The following is a 22,454-nucleotide window of genomic DNA, read 5'->3' on the forward strand; positions in this document are numbered from 1 at the left end:
AAGGTAATAATTTACCTCCTGGGAGTGTAGGGCAATGTAGAAAATTTTGAAAAGCTTAAAGGAATTTACCGGAAAGGAAGGAGGGACCCCACATTCTAACTCACTCAGGTTAGTCTTCAATCTTTCCCCTTAATATTCTGCTTTTGAGATGATGGGAAGGGGTCTTTCTTTCATTTGTTGCTCTGGGGTGGACGTTGTGGGATGGGGAAGAGAACTCCTCTTTCCTAAGATAGTTCTGAGAAGTAAGAGAGGATATCACCTTATCCTAAAAGAAACAAGAGCCCGAACTCCAGAGAATAAAACTTCAGGGAATAAATCCATCCAAAAGAATAGTTGCAGAGACAGAGAGTCTGAATTATCTGAAGCATGTGGAAGTGAACCAGCAATTTTAAACTACGCTTTTAAGGGTTAACGTCACCCAAATACTGGGACCAGACTAGATACCTTCAGCTTAAGATTCATATATTGGGCTTATTTTTGTGGGATGCATTAAGAATAATAATAGTAGTAATAATAATAATAAAGCACTGACCACATCTGTGGTGAGATAGTAAATGTAAAAGCTGAATTCTGGCAAAGGAAGTTTTTTTTATCAGGGCTAAAAGATCAGATTAATCAAAACAGATGAGACCTCTCCAGTGAATTTATGCAAATGGAATCCCATGACTTTGGGACGTAGTTATCGGGTGAAGAGTTTGGGGCAGAGGACTCTGATTTTGGAGCTACGAATATGAGCCACAAGCTACTTCTTATACGGGGGAGGAAATGTTCAGTGCTGAGACCAGATATAAAAACATGTGAGCCACTAATAGCTCAGTGCGGGACCTTAAGGAAAAGCCTCACTCCACAGTGAACTAGTGAAGAGCAGAAGAGCAAGACAAGGGTTCGTGCAAAGAATAGACACAGAATCAGTCTTGGCCAGGGAGTCGGACAGTAAGTTGATGGAATGACTCATTCAATAACTTTGCAGGTTGTTCCTCATTTACTTAGTCTGTAAGTAAATAGATAAAAGTGATGACTTTCAAATTCATATTTCTCCTTTGGCCCCTGTCTCCAGCTATAGAGTCACAGACACCATGCCTACTGGGCCATCTTCCCTTCTGGGTCTAACGAGCAACTCAAACCCAACAGCGCAGAATGAAACTCTTCTTTTTTCTTCTGGAAACCCGCTTCCCTCTCACTCGCTTTCCCATCTCTATGGAGCATAACACCATTTACTCATTTGTACAAGCCATAAATCTAGAAGTCTCCAATGATCTCCCCCATTCTCTCTTCTCCTACCCACCTCATTAGCAATTCTTGTTGACTTTCACTCCAGAACAGATCCCCAGTCTGGTCTTTTGTACCATGACCCGCCTCCCCCATACATTAACTCTTGCCTAGGTGACCACCACAGCCTCTTCCTGACTCTCTTGGTTCCCAGTCTTGCCCCGTAGAGATCATGCATCACCCAGCAGCCAGGTGAATCCAGTCCCCTTACCCAGCCTGTAGGTATGGCCCCTCACCACCACTTTGGTCTCCTCTCTCCCATATCAACATTCTCACTCACTCTGCATTAGCACTGGGCACACTTGCTGGTTCCTTTGCCCGGAAGGCTTTTACTCGGAGCTCCTTTCTTCTCATCATTCCCAATTTAGCTCAAATAGACCTTTCCCAAACCAGGTAAAGCAGTTGCCCTCTTCTTGTTAGTTACCTAGTGGCCGTCACTGTGACTCTCATTTTCTCCAGAGCACGTCATTCTCACGTTTTCCTTTTCATACTGGCCTCTCCCAGAGGCCTCGCTGGGGTTGACGAGGCAGTGGGAGTTGGCAGTGGAGGATGAAGGCAGGACAAATCTGATGTAGGGCAAGGGATGCAGCCATGCACAGTATGTGAGACATCAATGCTGGTTACCAGACAACCTGACATGTGCTTCTAATAGTAAGTATAGAGGGGGGACAATTTAATGAGAACCAAGCACTTCAGTCATAAATGCAAGAGAAAGAGCAAAGACGTCTGCTTTTGGCTCAGGTCATGATCCCAGTATTCCGGAATCGAGCCCCGCATGGGGCTCCTTGCTCAGCGGGGAGTCTGCTTCTCCCTCTCCCTCTGCCCCTCCCCACCATTCGTGCTCTCTCTCTCTCTCTCTCTCTCAAATAAATAAATAAATATTTTTTTTTTAAGAGAAAGAGCTAAGGAAGCATAACATTCCATTCACTGGTTCAACAAATATTTACTCAGTCAATGAATGAACTAGTGGTCAGTGAACTCTCAGGCACTGGTAGGTGAGAAGAGTCCTTATAGTTATGGCCGTGGCAAAAAAAATGTTAGTCTGAAAGCTGGGACTTCAAGCCTTGTGACTGATATTCTCCTTTCAGTTCAACTAACTGCCCTAAATGTGGACAGACATGATAAGCAAATTATTTTTACAGCAAAATATCCCATCCCTTCATTTGACGGATTTCTTCTCAGAGTTACCAGGGCGGCTCAGAATAAAAGTCCATTCATTAGTCTCAGCTTCCAAATAATCTCATGTTGTAATGAATAGGTCCCGTCTGATGAAGAGCACGAAACTCCAAACTTCATCTAAAAGTAGAGCTTCTCCCTAAATTGATAAAGGGGATTGAGAGTACACTTGTTGTGATGAGCACTGAGTAACAGATAGAACTGTTGAATCACTATATTGTATACCCGAAACTCAAATAACACTGTGTGCTAATTATACTTAAAAAAAGAAAAATAAAGCTTCTCTCCGTCTCCAGCTTGGACCTCAGTGGGGGTCGGTAGTCACTTGGTTTGGCTTCTTGTCCCCTTTCTCTGTCCGCTCCTCCCCTCACCCCTCTTGCTAGCTGAGGCTTCTGATCCTTCTAGGGCTGGGGGTTAGGGAGATGGAGGGCTGCTTGGGAAGAGGCAGGACACGGTTTCTGACTGGGACTCTTGTGATCTGGCACTGCTGCTCTCTGGGCTCGGGTGGATGTTCTGAATCCTTTAGACACAGTTCCCCACTAGGGACACCCCACGGTCTCTCCCTTACTGTGCCCCTGTCAGCTGTCGGGCATTCTACAGTCCCTCCACCTCTTCTGGGGTCATGGGGCCCCTTCTAGACAGTTCTCTTGGGTAGGATTTGAAAGGCTGTAAGCTGGGTCCCTCCTTGTCACCCACATCCGGTTCAGAAGGAAGCGGCAGCTCTCTGTCCGCGCGTCTCTGCACCTGCCTCTGGGGGAGGCAGAGGCACCACAACCTCTCAGTGTGACGTGGGCCCTTTCTCTGCTCTGCACAGCCTGGTGCCCGTGGATTCTGAGGCCGGTGTCACGCACCAGTCCCCTTCTCTCTTTCTCTCTCTCTCACAGACACGCACACAATCACACAATTTGTAAAGCTGTTAGGGTAAAAGATTCCCATGCCCCAGACACTGTGGCCACAGGTTTTAGGGTAGTTTTTTTGTTATTGTTTTAAATATTTTTTAGAAGATTTTATTTATTTATTTGAGAGAGAGAGAGAGCGCATAAGCAGGGGGAGCGGCAGGCCGAGGGAGAAGCAGGCTCCCCGCTGAGTAGGGAGCCAGATGCGGGGCTCGATCCCAGGACCCAAATGCGGGGCTCGATCCCAGGACCCTGAGATCATGACCTGAGCCGAAGGCGGATGAGCCACCCAGGTGCCCCGTGTACCTTAATTTTAAAACCAGGGCTCAGGACAACGTACAGGAGCGCTGTCATCGTCTTAATGTTGTGATTTTTCTTTTCATAATTTTCTACTCACTTAGAAACATGTAAACTACATAATGAAATGTTGTATGTATATATGTTTTACTTATTTTATTACCTTGGTACTTACTGTTCTACAACTTGCTATTTTCTTTTTTTTTAATTTTTATTTTAATTCCAGTTAGTTAACGTACAGTGTCATGTTAGATGCAGGTGTGCAATGTAGTGATTCAACACTTCCACACATCACCCGGTGCTCATCACAACAAGTGCCCTCCTGCACCCCCGTCACCTATTTCTCCCATCCCCCACCCCCGTCCCCTCTGGTGACCATCCGTTTGTTCTCTGTAGTTAAGAGTCTGTTCCTTCCTTCTTTCCTTCCTCCCTCCCTTCCTTCTTTCCTTCCTTCCTCCCTTCCTTCCTTCTTTCCTTCCTCTCGCTCTCTCTCTTTTCCCTTTGCTTGTTTGTTTTGTTTCTTAAGTTCTAAATAACAAATGAAATCATATGGTATTTGTCTTTCTGACTTATTTCGCTTAGCATTATACTCTCTAGCTCCATCCAGGTGGTTGCAAATGGCAAGATTTCATTCTTTTTGATGGCTGAGTAGTATTCCATTGTATATATATACCACCTCTACTTTATCCATTCATCCATCGATGGACATTGGGCTGCTTCCATATCTTGGCTATTGTAAATAATGCTGCTATAAATATAGGGGTGCATGTATCCCTTTGAATTGACAATTAGCTTTTTTCACTTAATACTTCTTTTAAAACTCTAATATGTATATAGATTTTATTAGTTCTTTTTGATGGCTGTAGAGTATTCCAAATATATGTACTTTAGCTGTAGAGTATTCCAAATATATGTACTTTACTTTATTTAGCTATTCAAACATTAATGACCATTAGTTAGCTGCTAATTTTTCACTTTTACAAATATTGCCACAAGGATTGTCTTGGGACGTGCTTTTGTGTGTCTGTACAGATTATTCCCTGGTAGACGCCACGAAGCAGCAATACCAAATGGAAAGATGCCCTGACTCCTACAAACAATAGCTTAGTTCCCCACACTTTTGCCTAAACTAGGGATAAGTCTCTCAAATATTTATGGAAGCGGACAGGTAAGAAATAATAAGATCTTGTTCTTCTAATGTTCCTGTCTTTGATAGTAAGGCAGGGTGCGTTCTGCATGTCTGTTCTTCATCTGGTTTACGTACTGTACTAATAGTTATGTACTCTTCACCCACTTTCTTATACTTTGTCTTTTTTTATTATCTTGAAGTTTAAAAAGAACACCGCTCCCTTATCTGGTATCATACTGTAATCACTTTCGACTCCCCCCCCCCCGACCAAGGACCTCTTATGGTATGTATTGTTACAGATAAATTTCATGCTTTTTGTATCCCTCAGGATCCTTATGCTATGTCTAGGTATAGCTTTAACTTCATTTCTCTGGCTTCAGACTCCTTGTGATTCCTGAATCTGAGAAATCTTGTTTCCATCTAATCTGGAAAAGCCCTAACCATTATTTCTTAAAGCACTACCTCTCCTCAATTCTGTTCATTTTCTTTTTCCAGAAGTCTTATTCAACATGTACCAGACCTTTCAACTCTATTTTCCAAGTCCCCTAACTTTGCTACCATATGTCATTATGTCCCTGAGGTTTAATCTGTATAATATACTTATTCTGTTTAATATTCTGTATAATTATTTTGCATAAATTACTTTATTCTGTATAATTTTGTTCTACCTTCTGTTTCACTAATTCAGTCATTAGCTAGTTGTCTAATGACTAATGACTTCGTTTCTAATTTCAATGCCTAAATTTGTCTTTTGTATTTCAAGTACTGCCTTTCTTAAATATGCCTGTTCTTTTGGGTATCTTCTTATGTTTTAGAGCCTACCTTTTATTTCTTCAATTATTTTAAGCATGGTTATATGAGGCATTTATCAGTTTATCTGACTCTTGGAAGTTCTCAGCAATTTGATCCTGCTATGTGTTGAGTCTGAGGACTTGCCTTGGATGGTTGCTTCTGTGAGGGTTTCTAATTTTGGATCTGGAAGTCATATTAAGTGGAGCTTCATCTTCAGTAATTCCATGTGATCTGTGTTAAGGAAATCAGCCTGGGCCCAGTTCTTCGCTCAGTTTTTCAGCCGAGAGAGAGTTCTCAGACAATAAAAACAGTGTGAATTGAAACCCCTAACTCCCCATGACATAGTTGCGAATTTTTGGAATTTGAAGGAGAGGCTCTTTCTTTTCAAACCAGAGCTCAGTACGATGTAAATTATCACTGTCCCACTGTTGCAATGGACAGAGCCTCTTTAACTCAGTTTTGAACCCCTTTGAGGGCTCTGGTTCTAAAATAGGATCTCCATTATAATCCCCGTCATGGTGGAAGTCTAAGGCTTTATCCCTCATCCCTAGGGACCTAGATCTCAAGACCCTTGCATCACTGAAACGATGTCTGCTCCCCACCCCAGTCCCAGGGCCACTGAAGAGTTAGTTCATACCGCAAACTCTTCATTACATCCATGGGGATATCTCTTACTATCTCTGGAGCTATGTATTTAAAAAGATATTTGCCATATTTTAACTGGTATATCTAGATGTTTATAACACGCAGTTTTTCAGGTAATTTAAGATATCAGAATCTTCCAGATGAAATTTCAAAGAAGACTGTCAGGTTTTAACATCCAGTTGATACATATATCAGTTGAGAGACAAAGGAACACAGAACTGGAAAGAATATTACAACCCATTAAGGCAGTCCAGGCCAGACCATTCATTTCAGAGAAGCAGAGACTAAGACCCAGGGCAGCTATGACCTTCCCAGGGTCACACAATTGTCTAGTGATAAGTCTGGGCAACAGATCAGGTCTCCTGAACCCCAACCTAGCACTTTTCCCACCAAATAGTTCCTCCTAATTTGTAGAACTGGGGCAGCGTCATGTGTGATACAGGACACTTGTCGCCCTGTATTTGCTTTTGCATTCTTTCATTTCAGTAGGTGAACGCCAGTCCCTGGGAGAAAAGAACCAAAATGTCTACTAGAGCAGAAACAAAGGGAGTGGGAGCTATTTCCAGTGACGGGAATTTAAACATGGCTCACGTGCAAACCTCCAGGAAAGGTAAACTCATGTACTGGCTACGGATAAAACTGGTATCTGTGTCACCTCGACTTCCCTTGTGGTGATATACAGCAGGATGCTCCCACCAACTGCCAAGGGCTCTACATAGCTATAAAGCCTTTTTTATGGAGAATTATTTCACATCTTGCAAGAAACCTTGAAGGTATATAGGACAGGTAGGTATCACGACAGTATTTATAGATGAATGAAAAAATTCAGAGCAGATGCTAGGTAGAAAATATGGAAACCGGTCTTGGGTTTTCCGATTCTAAGTCCGGGAGCATCCAATTAGGTCTCTCTGCCCTGCCTCAAAGAGAACAGGCTTTTCCTTTCCACCATGTCACAAAAGTCGCTTTTCCTCCTCTACATTGTCTATATCACAACCAGGTGCTTTTCTATAATATGTCCTAAGAAAACCTGGTGAACACCTTATTTTCCCCTAAACTTTCAATGGTTCATAATTACGTGATTCATTAATTCTCTTATGGAAATAGACTTTTCATAAGATAACACCTTTGAACAGTAAAGCACTAACTAAGGTGGCATGCTTTACAATCCTCAACGTTTTAGCCAGTGTGTCTGCTCGGAAGTGAGCATGTCTCAAGGACTAGAGGATTCTCCTAATCTTACCCATCAAAGGAGAAATAAGGGGATGTGCATTCTAATACTCAATCTACAGTTAACTAGGAACTGTTTGACCTGGAATGAATCCCATTGCCTCACCTTCCTCATCTGGAAAATGGGAGAGCTTGATTCTTGTATCTCGAAGACCTCATCCACATCTAAGTAGTTAAGAGTCTATCAGCCAAATTCTCCTATCCTCTCTCTCAAAATCAGTAATATAAAGAACTTATAGATAAAAATTTTCCATGTTTGCAATCCTGATTTTGCCATTTATGAGCTATGTGACCTTAGGAAAATTACTTAAACTTTGTGTGTCTCGGTTTCCTTATTCATAAATACATGATAATAATAGTACCTACCTCACAGCATCTCCATGAGAATTAAATTTGTTATAATATGTAAACCACTTAGAACAATGCCTGGCACACAGGAAACACTCTATCAACTTTAACTATGATTATCACCTCTCACACAGCGTCATCCCCCCCCCCCGCCCCCTTTTCGGCAGTGGTGGGACTCATATGTGGTCTTTCTGGTTTCTTCTACAGTCTTCTAGGGCATCCACCCCACCATGCTGCTTAGTCCCCTGCTGACACTCCAGGAGCTACAGCTATATCCAATCCCTTAGTAACCCATTTGACCTGTCATTACAATTGGCATCATGCTAATAATAATCCTTTTTTGGCTAAATCTTGTCCCGCCTGATAAGGCAGAGCCCCAGCTACTCTTCATAGTCCCACCTGGTTCTTTTGTTGAGTCTCCAAGTATTTCTCACAGTGCTTATGCATAAACCCTGCTGGTTGCTTCATCCGTTGGTGGCCAACATCAATTTCCACTCATCTCTCTCTGGCCCACACTTCCTGGGCACTCCTGGGTCTTCTTCTCACACCCTCAGGGCACTGCTGGGGCTTTCTCTAGGTCCCCGTGTCCCCAGAGGCTACTGACATCTTTGCTGGGCATGACTGCACTTCTAAAGAGACTCACAGAACCAAATCCAGCTATTCCGTGGGACAGAGAAATGCCCCTCCCCCATTACATGTCACATCCAGTCATCTGGCCCACATAATAGAGTTGCTTATGCTCCTGTACCCCTGGAGACCCAGGGAAAAGCTGGACCTTGAGGTTCTGCCAGAGGTCAGTGGTTTCTGCCCATTAGGCTCAGTTAAGGGTTCATGGGGCAGAGTGGGGACAGACACCACCACAGTGACCTTCCTATTCCCTTATCTCCCAGAGGCCTGTGAGATTCTGTCTGGGCTCACTCAGAAAAACAGAAGGCACTCTAGATATTTCAAGAAAAAAGGGGCTTTATATAAGGGACTGGAAGATTCCACAGACTTTGAAAGGCTGGGGAAGCAGAAGTCAGATTAGCCCGTTTCGGGAAATCCAGGAGTAAGGTTGGATGGGTCACTCTGATGACCACGTGCAGCCCCGAGTGGGCGATTTTCAGGGGGCGCTCAAAAGCCACAGGCAGAAATCCCATGTCCACCATCACTGATCCTCCTCCATGGACCTCCGGCTACCTCACAGCATCATGGCTTCTCACCACGTTCAGCCTTCCAAACTTTGCCAGAATGCCCTCATGGTTGGAAGCCTGTCTGTCTGCATGATAGATTGAGGGCTGTCACTTCCAGGTATTTGTCTCTCTGTGGAGAACTTGGAAGGGCAAGGATGGCAGCGAGAATTCATGAACAGCATCAGGCACAGCTTCCTTCCTCCCCATCCAAAGCCCACATGGAGGTGAATATACCCCAGCCCGTGGAAAGAATGTCACCCAGAGGCCAGGCTACAATAACATGCCTCTCTGAAAGTCCCAGAAATAAACAAGGAATCAACCGCTTGGAGAAAGTATCTCCATCCAGGTTAAAACTAGGGAATTGTTCCACCACACACTATGAATTCTAAGGCTCATTGCTGGGTTGAGAGAAGCTGCCAAGAGCTAACAAAAGCCTCCTCCTTGGAGCATGGTACAGTGATATAGGAAGAAAGGGAGGACACCCATTACTGTGAAGCCTCGGCTCACGCTCCCTAGCTCCGAATGGCAGTGTCTAGAGGCCAGCAACCTCACCACAAGCAAGAGGAGTCTGGGATATGGCGGGTGAAGCTCACATGGCCCACATCCTGCTGTTTCCCCATCCACAGCTTACTGATCTTTCTGAAGAGCTGCATCTTAGCATCTTGGGCCAGTGCAACAGACCAAGGCAGTACATGTATGATGACAGAAATTAACTTGGAATTTTGGGGTCCTCAACATTGACCAGGTCATTGCAAAATTCAAATGGAAGAGTAGTTACTTCCCTTGAACTGGCAAAAGAATTCCAAGGCCTCCTCCTGCCTCCCACCAGCTGCCACCTCCCCCACCATCACACACTGTCACCGCCACATGGCAGCAGCCTCAGGTCAGCAAAGGTGGCCCATTTCCACACACGGCAAGGGTTTCAACACATGGGAACTAAATCACAAATGACTGATCTTTATGGTCCAAGACGGGGGCATGAAGGATGTGTAAATACGCTAGCACAAAGAAAAGAAAAAGAAAAGGAATGCATTAGATCCGAGAGTGATCATGGCATATTAAATGCATGTTTGGTGCCAGGCACTGTTCTAAGCACTTTATGTGGATTAATTCACTGAATCTTCACAACATTCCTTCAAGGAAGATACTCCTCCTAGCATCCCCTCCACTGAAGGAGACAGAATTCAAGCAGAAAGGAAGTAACTCATTTAAGTCATCCAAGCACAAAGAGGTGTCATCTGGATTCACACCAGAGCAGTCTGATTGCTAACCAGCATATTACATGGCTGCGCTTATTTTATCTGGGGAAACTGAAGAATATTTTCATTTCCAACTTAAGATCTCAAGAATAATAAGAAGCTCAGAGTATAGGAAGTAAATCGACAGGAAAATGTGCAAGAAGAGTCCAAAGTAGAGGAGAAAGGAAACTAAAGAGGAAAACATATGACTTCAGAATTAAAATGGAATAAACGGTAGCAAGGAAAGAAATGATCACTACAGAAAATCGAATCAGTGAGATAGAACCAAGGCTTAGAAAAGTCATGGAAGATGCAGAGGGAGACCAAGACAAGTGGCTCAAAAGATGATGGGTATGAAGAAGGGAAGAAAATAGAGACTGCATAAGAACAAATGAAAGCAACTTAATCAAGCATCCAGTTCACTGAGTCTATACCTTCAAGGAAAGTATGTGGAAAAACAAAAGAGATGGGCACCTGGGTGGCTCAGTCGGTTGAGCGACTGCCTTCGGCTCAGGTCATGATCCTGGAGTCCCGGAATCGAGTCCCGCATCGGGTTCCCTGTTCAGCGGGGAGGCTGCTTCTCCCTCTGACCCTCCCCCCTCTCATGTTCTCTCTCTCTATCTCATTCTCTCTCTCAAATAAATAAATAAATAAATAAATCTTTAAAAAAAAAAAGAGAGACAACCTCAATGTAGAAAAAAAGTAAACTCAAATCATGAAGGAAATGGCAATGAAAAATATACAAGAGCTGTCTTGGACAGCAGATGCCCTTCACGGCAATAAAATAATTCCTGACTCAGGTTGATCAGGCAGAGAGATTAGGCACACGTAATCGTGGGGACAAAGGAGACAGAAGCATTTCAAATATGTAAGGTGTTAATCACGGGGAAGCAGATAATGTCCATGATGTCTATGGAAATAACGTTTATAAATTTGAATTAAGAAAAATTGCACACGTCAAAAAAACATGCAAGAAGTGAAGAGAGGTGTCAGAAAGTTAACCCTTTTAAAAAAAAACAATTTATGTCTTGGTGGTTTCACTAGAAAAACTCAGTGAGATTCTCCCAAGCAGAAAATGTCTCTGTATCCAGTGCCTTGAGGAGGTAGGGCATAGTTCCTCACTCCTTATGTGGGAGCTGTGCGTGTGACTTCTTGCAGAGCCCAGCACGGAAAGGGACTGAACAAGAGCAACTTCACAGCGGAGAAAACTGACAAACACTGCTTCAAACAGGTTGTTGAGGGACGTTCTACAAAATGTCTGACTGGTACTCTTCAAAATCATCAAGGTCATCAGAAACAGGTAACGTCTGAGAAACTGTCGTAGCCATAAATATCCCAAGGAGACATAACAATCAGAGATAACTATGCTATCCTGAATGGGATTCTGGAACAGAAAAGAGACGTCAGGTGAAAACTAAGAAGTCTGAACACAGTGTGGACTTTAGCTAATAATCATACATTGCAGTAGGTTTATCAATTGTGACAAATGTACCATAGTAACAGAAGATGCTCATAATGGGAAAGTGGGTGTGAGGTACACAGGAACTCAATACTTCAGCGGCACCTGGGTGGCTCAGTCGTTAAGCGTCTGCCTTCGGCTCAGGTCATGGTCCCAGGGTCCTGGGATCGAGCCCCGCATCGGGCTCCCTGCTTCGCGGGAAGCCTGCTTCTCCCTCTCCCACTCCACTTGTGCTCTCTCTTGCTATCTCTGTGTCTGTCCCTTAAATAAATAAATAAAATCTAAAAAAAAAAAAAGGAACTCAATAATTCTGTAAGTCTAAAACTGTTCTAACATAAAAAAGTGCATTAAGAAAAAAGAAAATGAGGGGCGCCTGCGTGGTGAGCGCCCAGGTCAGGTCATCATCCCAGGGTCCTGGGTTTGAGTCCCACATCGGGCTCCTTGCTTGGCGGGGAGCCTGCTTCTCCCTCTCCCTCTGCCTCTCCCCCTGCTCGTGCTCTCTGCTCTCTCTCTCTCTGTATCTCTGTGTCTCAAATGAATAATCAAAATAATAATAATAATAATAATATTAAAAAAAGAAACTTGTGAGGCACTTAACTGAAGAGAACTAACTGTAAGAATGCAGCTCAGGCCAGAGAAGAAGACGTGAATCCACAGGGAGCCACCCCTGTTCTTGGCCAGGAGAAGACAATGCTCTCCGTGTGGCAATCCCTCGCAATGCCATCTGACACATCTATACGATGCTGATCAAAACTCCAACGTAAATTCGTGTGCATGGGAGAGGGGACAGTCTCATCTGAACGCCCCGCCCCCCCCCGAGTTAAACCAAAGGTGGGGGTCCGTGTCTCCACTCCTGGAACTTGACACGCATGCCATCACACAACAGGAGACAGCCCTGGCCACTTCAACTGCGTTTGCTCCCCCCGCACGAGCCAGGAAACGGGGCACCCACATGCCTTGAGGACAGGATCATATATTACGCTTCTGGAATTTCTCTAGAGGGACAGTCGGTCAATCCTTCTAGCTGTTGCCAAACTACCGTACCTGGACTCAAGTCCAGGGATGACCCCAGACCCCTCATGGATCACTGGCAAATTTCGTTCGAGCCCAGATTACAGTATCAAGATGAAGCTGAAATGCTTCTGGAGTCCAACCTAGCCTACCTTTGGTGCCTCATCTCTTCCCAGCCCCTGACCTGCTAATCTGCCTCGTTCCCTGGTAATAGGGTGGGGTCCTTGGGAGTCATTTCCAGCAATTCCTCTCCCTTACTATCCGTAGCCCCTCGACCACTGCCTCCAGCCAGTTTTCTGTCCAATTTCACTTCTTTCCAGTCCCACTCTCATGAGCTCATCCCAGAACCCTGCCTTGAAAACCTTCCTAACACTCACTCTGGCCAGTTCCACACCTTCTTCAAGTCTCTGCTCAAGTAATAATTCTGAGCAAGTTACTGACCCCTTCACCTCCCGGGGGGGACAGGTGTCCACCAGCCACTTGCAGAGAATGTCTGCTCTCTATTTCTATTTCTCCTCCACAGACTGCAGTCTTCTCCCTCTTCCAGACTTAAGAAAGATGGGAGAAAAGCACCCTGATTATAAGACTTTCTGTGCCCCTTCATCTCAGGCTTTTGTTCAGTCCAACATGGGCTGGCGCTCATCGTGCATCTCTGCAATTTTTCACTTAACTCCCAAAAGATGAGCCTGAGCATCGCCATGCCAGCTATGGTGAACAGCACAGCCTGGCCTGGCCCACTCAATGCCTCCACAGAAAGGCCTTCCGCCAACTCCCAGGACGGATGGAATGAAACTCTACAGCAACTTAAGGCAGTGGTAAGTTTAATGAGACTCCAGACCCTTTCTCTGACTAGGATGGTTTGACCTAAAGGGCTATTTATTAAGCATCTACTATGTTCAATGAACTATACTACACGAGAACATAATGTAGAGCTAAGGAGATTATATCTCTATTTAGTGTCTAAGAGTGTAACCAGGAACTAAGTTAGAATGCAGGAAACCACTTCGATCTTTAGTGGACATACATTCTTCCCCTACGAGGATGAAAATCACAACCTAAGTTTCACAGATGTTTACTTTTACTTTCTTCCTTCACGTATTTTTAAAGTTACCTTGCCTATAATGCTTTCTTCTTTATAACCTTTCTTTCTTTATGGGATCTCTTACATCTTAATGGGTCAGTTAATTGTGTAACCAGGGAAACTGTGTAAAAGGAAAGAGTACGTTGGGCATGTGTTTGGGTTTTTGGTTTTTGTTTTTGTTTTTTTTTCATGAAATTTGTACACTGGAGGAACTGGAGAGAAGTAGAAGGAGAGAGAACTGCCAGTTGTTTTTTTTGTTTTGTTTTGTTTTGTTTGCCTCTCAAGTTCACATGATAAACACGGTCAACTCTCTGGCCAAAGATGAACAGTGAGATTCTCTTTGTCCCCTAGGCTCCTCTGTATGACTGGAGTCCTGAAATCCAGGGGATCATTCTCAGCTCTACCAACTATGGCTCATTCTTGGCTCCAATCCCTACTGGCTACATAGCTGGACTATTTGGAGCCAAGTACTTGGTGGGTGTTAGCCTGCTTCTTTCCTCAATCTTGGCCCTCTTTATTCCATTGGCCGCTGATGCAGGGGTGCTCTCGCTCATTGTCCTGCGGATTGTTCAAGGCATAGCCCAGGTACCGAGATGCTTTTAAATATAAGTGAGATATTGGTTACAAAACGACCTCAGATAGCCAAGAATGGAACTTTTTTTTTTTTTCCAGGTTATGGTATTAACAAGCCAGTATTCAATTTGGGTCAAATGGGCTCCCCCACTAGAAAAGAGTCAACTCATCAACATTGCTTCATCAGGTAATTGATGCCCTAAATTGTCAACTTGTATGCACTGTCCAAGAGTACTCTGCAATGGCCTATCAACACAAGCAAGACCTTATACTCCAACTACCCTGTCTCCCTGCTCGAAAGCACGGCCATGACTCTCACCCAAAACATCCTCACCTCTTCTGTTTAGGGGAATTGATGGGAGCCTTCATTACTTTGCTCGTTGGGGGTTTCCTCTGCCAGACCAAAGGGTGGCCTTCTATCTTCTATATCTTTGGTGAGTCTGGGCTTCTCAAATCTCAGGATTTGGGTTTTTTTGTTTTTATTTTATTTTATTTTATTTTATTTTATTTTATTTATTTGAAAGAAAGAGAGAGCACGAGCTGGGTTGGGGGGGGCAGAGGGAGAAGCAGACTCCCCGCCAAGCAGGGAGCCCGACGTGGCACTTGATCCCAGGACCCTGGGATCGTGACCTGAGCCAAAGGCAGACGCTCAACCAACTGAGCCACTCAGGCGCCCCTCAGGATTTTGTTTTGTGACAGAGAATGCTGGGCATGCTTTTTGTGATGCAAGTCATCTATGGTTAACCAAATCCTAATAGATGTGACTATTTATACAACTAAAGTTGATAACGTTCAGAGCTAATCATGTGAATCTTGCAAAATGACATTTACATCTCAGGAGCCTGGATGCGTAGCTAGAATGACCTAATGACTTTAAAAGCATCATAATGTTCCGTTCTGCTCCTAAACCGAACACACAACGAACCCCAGAGGGATTTCTTTCATAAGATGTTGAAAATGGTATCTTGGTGGGATGATATTTTTAGTTATGCTTATTTATTTAATTCATATTTTAAACTTCTCCTATTATTAAAACCAGAATATTGTAAGACTGTGACCTAATCACAAAATGCTAATTGGCACAAAGAATCAACCAGTAGAACCTGCAAGACAGGGCAGACCGTGTGAAGCTCCAGAGTGGATGTAATGTATTAAGAGATGCTGCAGAAGGTCCCAAAGAGGCTCGGAGTATTCCAGAGGCAGCATTCTATGGCTTCACAATTTTGCCTTTACCTGGTGGGGGTCTGCCCAGCTGCTTGCAGCGAATGTTTGTGTTTGAGTTTTAAAACATTCTCTGAAGTCCCATCTGCACCCTGTGTGATTCCAGTAAGACCACTGAGCACCACTGGTGCTTCCATTAGAGGATAATACTCTTATATCAAGGGTTCCTGTAACATCAGGTCAATATATTCACTAGACAAAAAAATGGGTGAAGATGGATTACTTCAGCTTGGTGACCTGCAAAGGCTTTGTCATGGAAACTTCAAAGGGCAGGTTACAAAAATTATTCAAGCAACATGACAGGCTTACTCTGCTCATGGTTTTCAGAAAGGGAAGCTACAAATGTGTATCTGCAAGGAAGGAACTCGGTAAAATACCTGTTGACAGCCTCCACCCTCAACCTACTCCAGTGGTAACCCTACTTGATTTTAAGTTCCTTGATGGCAAAATTGTATCTTTGTATTCTTATACTCTCAAAATCTCACAAAATGCCTGGTGTAGGGTAGTTCTATACTCTATGGTAGCGCTTCACTCTCTATTTGTGAAGCAATGGGTAAAGGAGAAACTAGAAAGTAAAAAGAGCTATTACGATTAGGGCAAGTGTGGTGAGAAGCGCTGGGCGTTACACGCAACTGATGAATCACTGAACACTACATCAAGAGCTAATGATGTACTGTATGTTGGCTAATTGAACATAATAAAAAAGGTATTGGGAAAATTGGTGATGTTTATATAAAATCTATAGATTAAATAATATTTTCATTAAAAAAATAAAATCTACACTCTGCTTCAAAAAAAGATTTTCCTAAGATTCTTAAAAAGAAAAAGAAAAATTTAAGATGAATTTTATTTCCACTCAATACTGGTAACATTGGGTTGTTCAACACTGTCATCATGTACAGACAGGTGGTGGGAAAGCACCCTCCACCAGTGATGGGGCCATAGCATAGATACAGGTAGGAGTCGAATATTGGGGTCATTCTGCCAACCCCAGGAGTCATGTCAGTGCAGAGTCAAACTGAAAGAACTCCCGTCAGGGGCCAATGGGATCTTCTTTCTAGGTGGAATTGGCTGTGCCTGTTCTTTTCTCTGGTTTCCTCTTGCTTATGATGACCCCATAAATCACCCATTTATCAGCACCAGTGAGAAGGAATATATCGTGTGTTCACTGGCTCAACAGGTGCGTTTGATGAACTTCTCTTCCGGTTCCCTGTGTCCGTCCGGGTGTCTCGGGGGCGGAAGAGGGCACTGGAGCAAAGCTCCTGTCTTCTGATGGAGGGGTGTTGATATCTGCTTTCTTCCAGGACTGTTCACCAGGCTGGTCCCTTCCCATTAAGGCTATGATCAAATCCCTACCACTTTGGGGCATTTTAGTCTTTTATTTCACCGGATTCTGGACTTTTAATATTTTGATGGCATACATGCCAACATACATCAGCTCTGTACTTCAAGCTAACCTCAGAGATGTAAGTATAGAGAAAGCCCAGTCTGTTCTTCTGTCTAAATGCCTCATTATATAATCCACTGTCTCACTTACAGCCACAAAATCAGGGGATTAGGCCCAGGACCTTCGTGTAGGAAAAGCATCCTGGTTGCGTGAATTCTGAATCATCTCACTGCAACCTACTGCTTACTGGGGAAGGCTGGGACAGTTCTAGGGAAGCGTGGCATTCACAGAGTGTCCTGTTTTCTAAGGGACCGATGCAAAACTTTTATGTTCAATCCAATCAGCATTTGCAACCAAGATATTCTGCCGGCAGCATTAACAATACAGTGTTAACAAAACAAATCCTGCCTTCGAGAAGGCTTGGCAGGGACCACGAACAACATCTCCTGAAAACACATCCCAAATAGGACTTCCAGCCAAAACTTGCAGAGAATGGTCTTCTAAAAAATGTGTTATTCAAATATGATGCATCCAGAGAAAAGTGCACCTGTGTGTACAGCTGAGTTTTCACAGAATGAACAGGTACCCTGATGGGTGGACAGGAGCCTTAAAATTCCTACAAGATGGAGGTCTTAGAAGTGGCAAAGAGTGTATCAGATTTCAGAGCCTATTAGCGGCAGTTCACAAGGTTACTGAGTGACTGCTACCTTCTTGTGTTTGGACTAAAAAAGCAGTGCTCTCATGTTGACTGCGCTCCCCTGCTAACCGGCCAACAGAGAGCTGACTTTCGGAGCAGAGGTCAGAGTCCAGGGCGCACGCATTGCAACAGGCTGGAGGTACCAAGATTAGAAAGCCCAAGGGCTGAGTGGCCATAGGTCTCCACAAAGGAGGAGGCCAGAAGCAGGCAGCGAAGTCAGAATCTCAGGTGAGGCCATCAGGGGACAGGAGGTCCGAACAGACATCCCAGAGGCCAGCTGTTGGGAACGGTTTGTCTCTGCTGTGAGGCCAAGGGGTCTCCCCATCTCAGAGGCCAAGGCTGAGGACAAGGAGGATGGCAGAAGGACTGGAGAGACCAGTGGAGACCAGACAGTTGAGACCAGGCTTTCTCCGCTTGGGAAGAGTCAAGAGGCCCCGACTCCCGTTGGTCTCAGGGTGGCTTCTCCCTAAGTCACAAAACCTTGGTGGCTTCGGTTTACTCATCCATAATATGAACAGTTGGGACACGGTGACGGTTAAAGCCTTTCCATTTGGGGGATTATACACAACACTTCTTTCCTTGCATTTTCTTTAATAACACTGTAATACAGAGGCTGAGCTGATCAAACCAGGGTTCAACATTTTTAAAACTATATCCAAAGATAGGAGTGAAAAATCTTCCTCCCTTTCCCGTCCCCAGTCTGTTCTGTTCTCCCAGCCCACTCCCAGCCTCAGATAACTCTTTTTTTATTCATTTCTTATATATTCTTCCGCTGCTTCTTTATGGGGACGCAGGCATACATGAACATATCTTCTTATTTTGTCACTTTTTTTTTTTACACAAAACATTATGTGCTGTGTACACTGCTATTCTTTCCTTATTACACGACTGTGATCTTTTCAGATCAGTACATGGGAAACACTGTGAGACATTTGGGTTGTTTCCAATCCCTGAGCAAAAAACCTTGCTCATCTGCCACACATCTGAGCAGCTGTTTCTGCCTGTCTGAGTTCAGGGTAAATGCAGTACAAACTTTTATATCTATTGTCAAATTGCTTTCCATCGGGCACTGATAATATTTGCAAGTACCCAGTTTCCCACAGCATCTCCGTAGATCAGGTCAAAAAACTGTTGCTCGATGAAAAAGTAGTTCTTTCTACTATGAGGTTGGACACCTTTTAATATGTTTAGGAGTCCCTTGTTTTCCTTTTTCTGTAAGTTGTTCCTGTTTTTTGCCTATTTTTCTACTGGGTTTTGTTCTTTTTAAGAAATCTATTTCCAGGTGACCTTTACATATGAAGAGAGCATTGGTCTTTTTTTTTCCAAATCGAACTATATGCATATTTTCTCTCAGGCACCAAAATTGTGTTGGCTCATTCCAGTGACCTGAAATTTGTATTCAAGGAGATATGTATATAGAGAGGAGCTATACAGTAGACAAGTCACCCAGGGGTCAGTGTGTGTCACGGTGTGGGAAGTGAGGCGTGCACCTGACTTATCTCTGGTCCTCAGAGTGGAATCCTGTCAGCCCTGCTGTTAGGTGTCGCCTTTATCAGCACTATCCTTAGCGGTCTACTGGCAGATTTTCTTCACTCCAGAAACATCTTCAGACTCGTTACCATCAGGAAACTCTCTACCGCCATCGGTAAGGACTGAGGTGGATCCTGGGATGGATGCAGCAAGCTCAGGGTGGTTTTGATTCCCTCTGTGTTTGTCCTCCTGCTGCAGGGGTTCTTGTCTCATCTGTGGTCCTCGTGTCCCTGTACTGGGTCAGATCCAGCATCAGCACCAGTATGGGCTTGCTGGCACTGTCTTCTGCCACCACCACCTTCTGCCAAACAGGAGCCCTTATTAACTTCTTGGATATTGCTCCTCGGTAGGGACCCCTTTACCACATCCGCACAGAAGCTCAGCTCAGGTCCCACAGCCCTAAACTCACTCAGATGCCCCAGTTCCATGGGGCTGATGCGTGCTGCAGGTCACAGGAAATGTCAGCGTCAGCCCTACATCCAAATAATTCCTGGAAGGGACCCAAAGCTAGTCCACCACTGTGCACTCAGTTTTCCAGGTGAAAACGGGGAGGCAGTGGCCACACTCACAGCTCAACTGGGGACAGGAGGTGACTCACACCTATATCTCTGTCGGGAAGGCAGCAGTCACATGGGGTTGGATCAGTGAAGGACCCTACGGTGCCGGTTCACTTAAGGCTTTAATAAAGTAAAGCTTGACTAACGGGAGAGCAAGAGAAACACTGATCTCTGATAGAGGTAGAATCAAAGAGGACTGGGACTTCCAAATGTAGCTCCCAGGATCCTTTCACGGTCAGTAGGACATGCTCCATCTTCAGATAACCAAGCGCCATGACCCATGGGAGATGCCCTGGTCTCAAGGGAGCCAACGACTCATCCAGTAAGGGGTCTTTTTTACCCAAAAACAAGGCTGCAAGATCAGGTTCCGTAGCAGAAACTCAGAGAACGTACAAACTAGATGCAAACCATCCATCTGTACATTTTGTATAAACAATGTTGACAAGTCAATACAGGTGACCCCTGGGAGTCTCAGACCCTCAGGCGGGATTATACTAATCACTAGTCAGTACATTTCATTCAGGCTTGACCCAGGGTCGACTCTGGGTATCCCCAGAGACAAGCACAGAGTTACAGCAAGTAAGCTGAGGTGAATGGTTTGCTTATACTGGAATATTCTTTTCTGTCTCAGGTACACCAGCTTTCTCAGGGGACTATCACAAGTCTTTGGCCACTTATCAGGAGCCATTTCTTCCACCGTTGCCGGATTCTTGATCAGTCAGGTGAGGTCGAATGCTCTGACGAAAATAGTCATGAGAGAAACCTATAGAGGTTACTCAGGAGAAGTCAGACTGAAGATATTTTTGTTCCCTCCCCAACGGGGCTCAACTTAAAGCTCAAGAGTCCTGATCCCCCTCATGACTTCCCCCCAGGCTCAGCTCATGCCGGGCAATTACCACAGGTTTTGGGTGTGGAGCGATGATGAGCGTTCATTTTTATGAGTTTATACTTTAGGGGTTTTTAGAAGTTTTTCATGCTAATCACTGAAATTTATAGCAATATTCATGGCATTTCTTGCAAAGTATGGAGGGGCCAACCATTCTGGTTTGCCCGTGATTAAGGGGTTTCCCTTCCAGTCACTGACTAATACTGTCAGGAAATGACTTTTAATAGGGAAATTCTCGAACTGACTGTTTCCCTTGTCACCCCTTCATTCATCCATTCGTTAATTCCACTTTAGCATGTGCCATGCGGTTTAAGTGGATAAAACAAACAAAAGTCCCTGCCTGGTGAAGCTTATATTGTAGGAAAGAAACTGATGGAAAACTAGTGAAATCAGTAAAATATAGAGTATACTGAATGGTGGCAAAGTGCAAAGAGGAGAATAAAGCAGGAGAGGAGGACAGGGCACAGAGGAGGGGGTGGGATTTCAAGTTTAAATAGGGTGGTCTTGGAAGGACTCACTGGAAAGGTAACATTTAGTAAGGACTGGATGCCGACGAGGGAGGGAGACAAATGGCTATTGGTAGGAGGACTATTCCGGCGGAGGGGAAGGCCAGGGCCCAGGAAATGACCTGCGTATTCCAGGAACCACCAGGAAGGCCACAGAGGCTGGAGCAGGGGCTGGGAAGCTGGACATGCTCCAGACCTTTCTGAATATAGGGGGGGGCAAGAGCCAAGAGACCATTAACACTTTGTAATTTCCTGCTTCCAGGATTCTGAGTTTGGCTGGAGAAATGTCTTCTTGATTTCAGTTTCTATTAACATGTCAGGCTTGGTCTTCTACCTCACCTTCAGCCAAGCAAAGGTCCAGGACTGGGCTACAGAGCAGACCGTCACTCAGCTCTGAGCAAACTGGATGCCTCAGATCCCAATGTTTAGCCGTTCATCGTGTGCCCTCATGGACGTTCCCTCTTAGTACCTGCTTGACTGGTTAGCCATTTGATGTGCATTGACTTTGTTTCCAGTATCTTCTCAGAGAGCTTGGCTGTGGAATACTGAAGGTTCTGCCTGCAGAGGTTACAGTGGTGGGTGCGGGTTGGGGAAGGCCAGTTTTTAACTGTGAGCTCTGGAAAGCATAGGTGTGTCTGAATTTCCAGGTGTTGTCCACTCTGCCCACTATTATTGTGACTTAATAAGAAATATATATTTGGTCTCTGCCCCCACTTTCTGGAACAGAGCTCCAGAATTTCAGATTAGTGAAATCTCAGATTTCTTGAGGGGTAGAGATGATAGGAGCACCTTTTGTCATAATATTTGGACTCAGTCCCTGGTTCCCGACACAAGAGCTTCTGAGACGTCGGAATTTCTGGAGTGATGAGAGTGCCTTGGGTATTCTATTGGGATGACTGGCGGCTGGGGGCTACCCATGGCTTCTGGGGATCCCTGAAGCTACCCATAGCTTCAGGATGGGGGCTGGTCTCCAGAAAGACCAAGGCATGAGTGGAAGGTTGGAATTCCAGCTCTACCACCCCACCTCCGGGAAGAGGAGAGGGGCTGGAGATTGAGTTATTCATCAGTTGCCATTTACTCAATCATATCTATGCAATAAAGCCTCTATAAAAACTTGAAATGACAGAGTTCCAAGAGCTTCTGCCTTGGGGAGCATAGGGAGGTCCTGGCACAGTGGTGACCCAGAGAGGGCAGGGAAGCTCTGCGTCCCTTCCCACATCCCTTGCCCTGGGCATCTTTTCCTTTTGGCTGTTCCTAAGTTATATCCTTTATAATAAAGCAGTAGTAATAGTTAGCAAACTGTTTTCCTGAGTTCTGTGAATCATTTTAGCAAATTATCAAATATGGGGGGTCATGG

The 22,454-nt window shown here is 44.5% G+C and overlaps 1 protein-coding gene across 5 annotated transcripts; it reads left to right on the forward strand.

The window, feature by feature from the left end:
- The first annotated feature begins 68 nt into the window (after positions 1-68).
- SLC17A4 (solute carrier family 17 member 4) lies at positions 69-22,386 on the forward strand. 5 transcript variants are annotated; one of them, XM_027602198.2, is made up of 12 exons: positions 70-108; positions 6,691-6,814; positions 13,269-13,474; positions 14,092-14,325; positions 14,413-14,500; positions 14,661-14,747; positions 16,596-16,714; positions 16,839-17,000; positions 19,131-19,263; positions 19,347-19,494; positions 20,337-20,427; positions 21,360-22,386. In XM_027602198.2, exons 2-12 carry the CDS (start codon positions 6,727-6,729, stop codon positions 21,492-21,494), a joined length of 1,491 nt encoding a protein of 496 aa, XP_027457999.1. In that variant the 5' UTR covers positions 70-108; positions 6,691-6,726; the 3' UTR covers positions 21,495-22,386. The 5 variants fall into 5 exon arrangements, with proteins under 5 accessions (XP_027457996.1, XP_027457999.1, XP_027457995.1 ...); XM_027602195.2 differs by lacking the exon at positions 14,092-14,325 and having other exon boundaries at positions 69-108; positions 6,694-6,814; XM_027602194.2 differs by lacking the exon at positions 14,092-14,325.
- Positions 22,387-22,454: the final 68 nt, after the last annotated feature.

Source organism: Zalophus californianus, chromosome 7, assembly GCF_009762305.2.
Source record: "Zalophus californianus isolate mZalCal1 chromosome 7, mZalCal1.pri.v2, whole genome shotgun sequence".
Classification (NCBI taxonomy): domain Eukaryota; kingdom Metazoa; phylum Chordata; class Mammalia; order Carnivora; family Otariidae; genus Zalophus; species Zalophus californianus.